Below are 10,086 nucleotides of genomic sequence, written 5' to 3'. Positions count from 1 at the left end.
CTCAAAATAAGAAATAAAAAATAAAAAAATCTGTTTATTATTGTAATAATTCAGTATTGTATGCATTACAAGATAACGGCAGAGCGACAAACAGGCCGCCACAAAATAGGATTTCATTTTTATTCCATTTGGTTTTCAAGTTCTGGCAATTATGACAAAAAAAAACAAAAAAACAAAAAAAAAAACACATTTGCACATGATTGAACTGTATGTACATTTTATTAAATAGAAAATATCTGATTTATTTTGATTTGGAAAAACCGTGTATTTTGAAAGAAAGGAGTAGAGCAACTTCCGGTTTGGTTTGTTGTTGTCTCGCTCCGTTTCCGGTGTGGATGCCGCCACGGCTGCCTGAGCTTCAAAATGACCAAACTGCAGCTGCTGAACGCATATCTGACGGAGCGGCTGACGGCAGTGGTGAAGGAGATCCTCGGTGTGGTTGAGGACACGGTAACCGAATACCGGGAAGAAACCGCCAGAGCCAAGCGGGAGAACGAGAGCCTGCGGCGGCAGCTGCGGGACATCCTGCTGCTGGAGGCCGAGACGGAGTGGCTGAGTGAGTGTCCAGCTAGCCGACTAGCTCTTTGATAACATATACCAAACCCCGTTCGTATTAACGCCACTTAAATTATTCAAAAGGATTATAGCTTAAACCGGGGTAAGATTAAATATTTCAGTATGTACCGCGATGTTTAACACCCACCTTTAAATTCGGCATCCTCAAATCAACTATTTAGTCAGGATTTATTGACCAGTGCGACTTTTGGTACCAAATGGACTCTTGCTTAGCTTTCTTTCACCTTGAAATTGTGTTGCCTTTTGACGGCAAAGCCAGGCGTTGCTTTTGTAATAAGCTGTATCCCAATAACACTTAACTGTTATTGACACATATATTTATATAAATCTGTCTGATATGTCTTTGCCGTGTTTACTCTCATGTTTTCGTTTAGTTCAGAGGATTTTTGTATTGAACTTGCACCAATCCGTTTGCTTTGGGCAATATGACCTTAGTAACTGACATTAAAAGTCATTTAGTTGTCGTCTGTGTTAGGGAAATACCTCTGAAACAGGCGATTTACTCTTTACTCTTATAGTCATGTTATTGTGCTGAGAATCATCAATGATCAGCCTCACCATCAATATTTTCAGCTTCTCAAGAGTCTCATATGGTAGTTTAGTCATTTCTCTCTTCCATTTTCACATCAGAGTTCCCCTGAGGATGTTGCTTAAATATTCCATTCAAGGCACATCTTAATTTGGTACGGTGTTACTTTTTGACCGTGGTTCACGATGATGTTTGTGGCTTGTCGGCTTTCAGGGTCGTCCCGCTCCGCTCTCAGTTTTGCAGCTCCTGAGCAACAGCAGCAGCACGGAGACCCCGAGGAGCCGGACTCCACCCTGAACCAGACCGGACCGCCGTCGTCGAAAACCACCAAGCCCACACACGAGCAGGTGCTGACGGTACAGCTGCTGTCGGTCCACAGCGAAGCTCCGCCGCCGGCTGACGAGAAGCCGATCAAGTTGGCACTGAGGTCGGACAATTCCCAGGAATTCAGGAAAGCTTCCCCTTCGCTTCTCTCTACTGTCGGCGCTCCGGCGGCGGCGCCGCTTCACGCAACCCCGCAGGTCCATGTGGACGTACCGGCGCTGCGAGAGGAGCCGCGGGCGCCCACTCCCGTACCGATCAAGACGGAACCCGCCGAATTCAAAGTAACAGTGCCTGAAAGTCACGCCGAATCTCTGGAGGTTTCGCCGGACGAGTCGCACGGCGACCAAACGGCCGCACAACACGAAGGCCACAGGAAGGAAACCCTTCCGTCTGACGGCGGGATGGTCGTTTACGTCCCGGAGCTGGTGCACCGGTGCCCGCGCTGCGGCGAGGCCTTCAACCAGGCCGCCACTCTTCGCCTCCACCTGGAGCAGAAGCGTAAGACGTACGCCTGCGAGTGGTGCTGCAAGTCCTTCGCGCAGTCGGCCGACTTGCGGCGCCACTTGCGAACCCACACGGGCGAGAGACCGCACCGCTGCACCTACTGCTCCAAGAGTTTCAGCCAGAGAGGAAATCTGCGGCGCCACCTGCGCATCCACACCGGCGAGCGTCCGTACAGCTGCCCGTTCTGCTGCCGCACCTTCAGCGACGGCGACACCATGAAGAAGCATAAACGCACGCATTCGGGGGAGAAGCCGTACCGCTGCGCCCAGTGCAGTAAAAGCTTCACCAGCGCCAGCGGCCTGCAGATTCACCTCAGAAAGGACATGTGCTTTTTTGCTAATACCTGATTGGTCAGATGGCCGGAGGCGGGCGGCGAGGTCACTCAGAGGAGGGCGGCGTCCAGGCGAGGTCGTGCTGTCGGTCAGATCGGCGCAGATTCGATTCCGTCGCTATAAGTGGTATTTCTGTATTTTTCTACCTGTTTCCATCTAAAATGATCAAATATCTGCTCTACACGTGACAGAAAACTCACAAAATCGTCGAAGTTTGACGTAATAAAGCACCGCCTCAATCCACTTGAAAGATTATGAAAAAAAAAATCGAAAGAAAATAATAAGATTAATACAAATGGTGGAAAACAGGTCTGAAAATACTGGCGTTCGTCGATATCATTTGTAAGCTGGACCTGGAAATGTTGCATTCTGATTCTGTCAAGGGCAAACCTGCAGCCGATCGCCAGCGACTTGAGTTTTCATGCTACAAGGATCTAGATTTGGACCGATGAAGCCGATAATACGCTACTTTTCATCTCAGCAGGAAACATAGAAGTGAAACCTGTATCTTTTGTGACCTCCTTATTTATTTTTCTATTTAATTGTGACCGAAAGCTGAAGCGGGACCTCCGGTTTGTTGTTACCCTCCAAGAGACTCTGAACTGTTGAGCGAGAGGTCTGAAAAAAAAAAAAAAAAAAAGGTCGAAGGTCACAGTGCTCCACCACAGCTAAGACGCCGAGCTCAGCGTCCGTCCGCGATGCAGCTCCTGTAAACACGCCGATGACTAGAACCATTACGGACCCGTTGCTCTTTCCTGCCGCCGTACGCTATGAAACAAGTAGCTTTAATGGCTCTCGACACGATATTCCGTCTCCTCGCTGCCTTTACATGAAACTCCGCTGCAGAGTTCTAAAGCTAAACAATTCTAAATATATTAATGCAGGCATTGAACCAAGTGAGTAGCAGTTACGCATTTAATGAACCGTCCCCCCGGTGACATTTCCGTTAAATATTGAAAGGAGCCGGCGGTGATGATTATATGAATCCTCGCTGATGTGTTTTCACGATCGTGCGCGACGAAGCCGCAGGAGCTCCCAGGATATCTTACAATTCTAGCCGCCGGATCCACGGCTCGGCTCATTGATTAACCCCGAGGTTCATTATTGACAGAGGTAAAATCTCTTGGAAGCAGACAATTACATCACTAAATTTAATTAAGAAAGAAAATCACCTCCGGAACGCCGAAAAAACCAACTGTCAGTGGTTAGTTGCCCTGATAATCATCAGCTAATGGTCCGCCGAGTGACCGACATATACCAGGGTCTGCGGACGACGCGGAATTACATTTTGAAATGACCCAAAATCTGTTTGCTTTCTCTATACTAACCAAATATATTCTGTATTAAGGTATTTAGCTCAATGTTTTCCATTAAAAACTGTGTAAAATGTAGCTGTTAGTGGGGCAATAATCAAGTCAGTACGCAGTAGAGGAACAGCTAAGAGTTTAAAATCCAGCTGTCTGAACCCAAAGGTGCTTACATAAAGCAGAAATAACATGTAACTTTTAACACCTGATTTGATTTTAATACTTGTATAACACGTCATGTATCGCAACATTACATTGCTCTCAAGATAGAAAAGGAACAAGTACGACACAGCAAGAAAGGGTCATTCTAAAAACAAGATAAAGTTCATGGTATATCATCATATTACAGTGCTAATTTGAGACATTGATCGGTATAGGATAACTTTGTATGTAACAAACTGATTGTGGGTTCAAAATACAAAATATTCCTCTGTAAACTTTTCTCGTCGGCGCTGAATGGTTGGACACCGACGGTTCATCGCGTTGCTTGTCGAGAACGGATGAGTTTTCATCCGCAGGGGGAAAAAACAGTGATATAGTTGGTCATCCGTGTGTTTGAGCAGTGTTTCCCAACCTTTGTTGAGCCACGGCACATGTTTTTTTTTTTTTTTTTGAACATTTATTAGAACAGGTTCCTTGACAGAGTCACACACATTCTTACAAAACCTCATGACAAGATACACATTATACAATATTCTTTATAGGTCACATATTTCCTCACTAGCATGACATGTTTTACATTAGAAAAATCACACGGCACACCACCAAATAAATATGTCAAAAACATTTTTTAACAAATTAGAATGAAACCGTAGTCTCGATTGACTTAGTGTGAAATTTAACATATCTAATATCTGTAGTTTTGTCAAGTTGCAATGCAATTTTCCCCACTGATGTGCAACTTTTCCAGAACCCTTATTTCAATGTCTAAAGACATGTCATCAATATGTCTGAAAATTGTATTATTTGAGAGAACTGGCTATTTCTTTATCAACGCCAGAGCCGAGCATTTCTTCTACAATGATTTTGCCGGCAGGTAGTATTAATGTTTGGATTCAGAGACGAGTTCAGCAACTTTATAGCAGCTTTCGCTGCTTTCTCCTTCATCTTGTTAGTTTTCAACAACGCTGCCTGTTTGTTTACGCGGATACAAGTACTTTTTATTTTAAAAATGTATCACCCAAAGCGTCACTAATCCCTCTGATACACAGATGCACTGGTTAATTCACTACCCGTCGCCATGGAATGGACGCGCTGCCCACATAGACACAGGAAGACACATTATTTGCGTTGGATAAATAATTTTCGTACCAATCAGGTGAAAGTGGGTATTTTTCCACGTCACAGTGGTTGGGAAACACTGTTAGAGCATCTTCTGACGCGGCCAGGATGTGACCGGTGTTGGTAGAATCTAGGAAGTGAAGGACGGTAGAAGGAGCAGAATGTGTTGCCGTTTCAGTTTTTAGACTCGGTATAGTAAAAGTCGCTTTATTTTGCACACGGAGGCGCCTTCCCTCCTCTGCGGGGGGTCAACCAGGGAGCATCGATGACTAAGAGCGGCCCGGATCGAACGGGATTCGGGAGGATGAATCAGAACGGAAGACTGTGTTGAATTTGGTCATTTCACTTCTTCCCATTCGGATCCCGCCCGTCCTTCTGAATGAGCTCCTAAACTTGCCCAGTTGGTCGGCTTTACTGCGTCTAGAGCCGTACGACAGGCCGGGTCTGTAACGTTTCACACTGAATTAGTATTTATTTGTTATTTTCCATTGGTGTTAGACGGTTTGTCTGATCCGGAAGGACAACAGATTCAGAACTCCGACTTCGAAGCTTTTCGGGCGCGAATGAAACGGAGTGACGATGTGAATGTCAGTCGATCATCTCGGCGTTAGTTGTTATTTTTCGTCTTTTGTAAGTGAAATGTTCTTTTTTTTTAGCCAAAATAAATGTGGAAACTTGCACTCTATGTTGACTCCAGACTTTTGCTGTCTTCAAAAAGTCCCCATGTTATTTATTACTAATATTAGCAATGCAGGATTACCCCATTGTCCTTGTATCCTGTCATCATGTCCCTTTTTAAAAGCACAAAATATTCCTAAAAATGCCCTTAAAATTTACCTCAACCCAACCTTTTTTTTTTTTTTTTTTTGTTAAATTTATAGAAAAAGATCAGAAACTGGTTTCTGTGTCAGAACAACTTAACAAAGATATATTTAGAGGAATAAAAATAAATATAAAATCACCCTCACAATTGGTCAAACCCATTAACAAAATCAAACATTTTGATATTTTAAAAAAAAACAACAATTTTTTTTATAGCTTTTCCGTATCGATCGGCTGCTTTTCTGCCTCAGGAGGCGTTCACTGACCTTACACTCCTGCAGGATGAGGTTTCCACCTGCGCACTGACTCCTACTGCATACAAATGATTCACCCTGCTGGGCATTAACTCAATACTATTCATGTGTTTTCCCACTGCGGTATTATTGGGTTTTCCCACTGCGGCGTTTACAGTCTTGCTATTGTTTAAATAAAAGTGTGTCCACAACCTATTCTCTCACTTTGAAAAATAAAAAGACGCTATCAAGCACTGCATATTAAAGAATGATTAAAATTGTGAACCCGCTTTCTGTCAATTGCCAATTTCTAATAATAAAGCTTTAACAACTCAAAAAAAAAAAAAACACCAAACAATCACAACCCTTCTTGTTTAAGAATAGGCTTAAAACTTTCCTTTTTGAGAAAGCTTGTTTTTAAAAGCTAACTTTTAAGGCTTACCCTCCGCGTGTTTCCTTTTCTCATACTATTGTGCACTCCTTACCTCACTTGTTACTAAGACACTTATAGTTTTATCACTTGTTTACTAAGACACTTTATAGTTTATAGTGTATTTTTATTTCTAATTCTGCCTTTTTCTTTTTATTATTTATTACTGTTATATTTTCTGTAACTCCGGCACAACAATTTCCTTCGGGATTGATAAAGTTGTTCTTATCTTATCTTATCTTATCTTAGGGACATCCCATGATGCATTTCTCTTATTTCTTTTCCGTGTGTGTTTCAAATTGCCGCGCAGGTGTTCCGTGTTTTCAATCAGAAAACCTGAAGCGAATCAAGCGCAGCCGATCACCGCGTGTTGACTTCTTTAAAAGCGGACACGACCGTGCACGGCGGCGGCTCATGTGTAGCACGCCAAGGGGTGGAATACGCTGTTGTGAATGCTAAATATGTGAAAATGGTTGTGTTGCAGACTCTTATTTTTTCTCCTCTTGTTTCAGGTTGTGCAGAATTTTTCCCCTTTTATTTGACCTGCAGGCACTGAGGTATTGGATTATTAATAATTGCACCTCTGCACTTTCTTTTGTAGGCTTCCATAATAAATAGTGGTATTAAATACCAATAACATCTGGTCTTTTGTTGGTTCTCTGAGCTGGGATGTAACCGCTAGCGCCACTGTGCTAAGTAAGCGATCATTCGTGCCGGTGACCTTCTATCGCCCTCTTGCGTTCCTTCTGCTGCGAGACAGAAGGGCGCCCACGTTGACTGGCGTCTGTTCAAGGTTTCCGCCTCGTAAAAAGTAGCCGGTTTGTTTTCCTCCACGGTCTTGAAGTGTTTGTTGATGGTGTTTCTGTAACTTTGACAAAGATGTCAGGAGACCTTTGTGTTGTGATTTGGTGCTACGTTATCCATGTGGACTTGGTTACAGTTTGAGGCTGCTACAGCAGAAACCCCATTTTTCTAGCATGCCAAAAACACAGGATCTTCTGGTTTTGTCAATGGTTTATTTTTAAGCTCTTGAAATATTCTTTCGTACCAGTTAGCCTAAGGTTCTGAATTATTTTAGACTATTGCTTTTGGCAATTGGATACTGAAGCACCTTAAAGGTAGCGGCACGGGCCTTTTTTTTTTTTTTTTTTTTGTCAACCTTGAACCCTATTCAACCATACTTTAATTTTTACCTAAGAAATTAATTTGGATTCCAGTTTAGTGGGTCAGATCTTGGATTTATTGCCAGAACTCCCCGGGTTGTTCCCTGCCTCTATTTATCCTATATACTGACAACTGTTACTGCTAGCACAAAGACAGATGTTAAAATTTTCAGATGACTGTTATTGTCCTTTTAATTTGGAAAGATTAAGGATGGTCCTGTTCTAAAGGATTTTAGCGCTTGGTGTGACAGTGCTCGCTTGCTTTTGAATAAAACAAAAGCTAAGGGCATGATTTGAAGTCCGGCCCTCCACACAGGTGGAGGATATAAATTGGCACTTAAAAGTACCTGGGAAGCATAAATAACAGGCTGAAGTTTAATCTTAACACAGAATATCTGCTGGAAAGGCTGACAGAAAATGTTCTCCCTGCAAAATTCAATGTGGATTAAACCAGTGTGGAGTTTTTTTTTTTTTAAATCATACATAGGCTGCTTTATTTGATTCCTTAATATGCAGGTATGGGAACTTTACTCCAAGAATGAAGCCGTATTTACACAAATACTGAAGGTCAGAAGCAAGACCTGTGCAGCAGATTTGTCCAAAAATAGCAGAATCTATTTTATCAGCCACCTGTCCTGCTCTTCCTGAGTCCGGTCGTTTGCTTCGTCACATTTCAGATTCCCTGCAGTTAAAACCAACAGTCGATATCACTAAACGCAGATTTGGGACCTCTGAGCTGAAGCTGACGTTGGGTTTCTGGTGCATGATGGCACTCCGTGGAGATCCCAAAGTGTCTTCTGTTTATTTGAAAGTATTTTTATTTACATGGATAGGGTGTGTGTACACTTTCTTTTTTTTGGTTCTATGTTGTCTATTGAGGTCTTCCTGCAAACCGACCCATTCTTTCAGTCAGGCTTGCAGGGAGCTAAAGCCATCTGTGATTGTGCGAGACCCGTCGCCAGTCCTTAACAGACACGTGAACGTGCACGCTCCATGCAGAAAGACCTCCTGTGTTGAAACCTGGACCTTCTTGCTAGTTATAATCCATGATTTGACAATGTAAAAAAAAAAAAGCCTTTTTGGAAGGGCGTGCTGAATAATATGCAGACTCAGAACTTCATTTTCCTTCTGGAAAATACCACTCAAAGTAGAGAAACAGACATTTTTTCTGTAGGTTGCATTCCAAATTTATTCTTGCATTGTACATAAAACACCTGATAGAAATATAAGAACACCTGGAAAGCACAAGATCTGTGTAAACAACAAAGTCGTATAGAAAGACACATTTTGTACATTCAGTCGTGCATAAAAGAGCGACAACACTGAGATCTTTCAACAGGGCGCACCTGAAGGCCTTGTTGCATCGCACTTCACGTGGATTTAGAAAACAGGCAGAGGGAGGATAGAGATAGAAGAATATCGACATATTGCCTCATGCAAGGACAAGGAAGAACCACGTGTTTTCGTCTTCATTAGGTAGAACAACAAGATGCAGGTTGTTTTCCTCACAGTCTTATTGAGAAGTGCAACATATTGTGGATGAAAGTGGAGCAGAAACGCTTGACGGACAGAGAGCCGCTGATAATACGTAGCCGTGGAAACCGTGATGTCACAAACTGCATGTTGAGCACCTTTACAGACTTTCCGAATGTTTAGATATTTGAATTCCATTTTCAATTAAAAGTAAACGTTTATGTCAAGTCCTCTGTTTGTGAAACTGACATCTTTACTGACGTTCGGTGACGTCCTGACACATTGGGACCTCGAGAACTTTAACAAAAAAAGCCTTTGCTGATATAAATCAGACTCTCTGTGGCGTTTTTAAATTGGTGTTGAAAAAAAAAAAAGCAATATAAAACAGGAAAATTTATTTTAGGTGCACTGCACCTAAAATAAATCAAAAGGAACGTTAGCTGTGATTTTATCGCTTTCTTGTTCCATTCGTTGAACGTGATCTTTTAAACAGTCTTGGCTCTGAGCGTTTTATAGCGTAAGAAATTCCTGCAGTTCTTGTAAAGCTCTTTCAATTGTAGCAACATTTCAGAATATATTATTGCTCGCAATCTTCATTCTTGTCCGGCCTGGCTATTGCTTTTGAAAGGGATTTCAAAAACCATGGTGACACACAGCTATCCTCTTATATTTGGTGAGACTGTATGCAGTTTCTGCCGTGCCGCTCAAGCGGTTTCGTTGCCCGGTAACAAGCCCTAATTAGCCAATCTCAGTTTCATTTCAATCCGGCCTCTATCCAATTCCGTCTGATTGCCGACGGCTTGACCCAGCTGAGCCAATCACAAGCGGTAATCTCAGAAAATGCAGGTTCTAGATGACGTCTGGCGAATCATATCTGAAGCTCCAGCTTCCTGCAGCATCGGTTCGCAATTAGAAATACCCACACATGCCCAACTGTATGAAAACTAATCAACCAAATTATGTGGAAAAGTCAATCCAGCTTTCAGAGGGAAAAAGCCAAGAGGCGTCTTAATTCAATTCAAAAAGGGATCGTAGATTTTAACATGACATATCGAGTAAATAAGCTGGGGATGTTGCATAAACCATTATTTACCTTACTAATCAAATCTATA

General features: G+C 42.5%; 1 protein-coding gene across 1 annotated transcript; it reads left to right on the top strand.

Moving 5' to 3' along the window:
• Positions 1-334: 334 nt before the first annotated feature.
• On the top strand, positions 335-3,433 carry LOC147230693 (uncharacterized). The gene is made up of 2 exons (XM_086154125.1): positions 335-556; positions 1,319-3,433. Exons 1-2 carry the CDS (start codon positions 364-366, stop codon positions 2,278-2,280), a joined length of 1,155 nt encoding a protein of 384 aa, XP_086010251.1. The 5' UTR covers positions 335-363; the 3' UTR covers positions 2,281-3,433.
• The last annotated feature ends 6,653 nt before the right edge of the window (positions 3,434-10,086 follow it).

This window comes from Fistularia commersonii, chromosome 10 (assembly GCF_037954325.1).
Source record: "Fistularia commersonii isolate RoL2024-O1a breed Wild chromosome 10, RoL_Fcom_v1.0, whole genome shotgun sequence".
NCBI lineage: Eukaryota > Metazoa > Chordata > Actinopteri > Syngnathiformes > Fistulariidae > Fistularia > Fistularia commersonii.
Note: the sequence above shows the minus strand (reverse complement) of the source record. Positions and strands in the feature narration are given on the sequence as shown.

Bases quoted from the DNA above. Each gene is read 5' to 3' on its own strand.
- LOC147230693 (XM_086154125.1), top strand. From the start codon at position 364: ATGACCAAACTGCAGCTGCTGAACGCATATCTGACGGAGCGGCTGACG. The intron at 557-1,318 runs GTGAGTGTCCAG...GTCGGCTTTCAG, and splicing joins GGCCGAGACGGAGTGGCTGA to GGTCGTCCCGCTCCGCTCTC.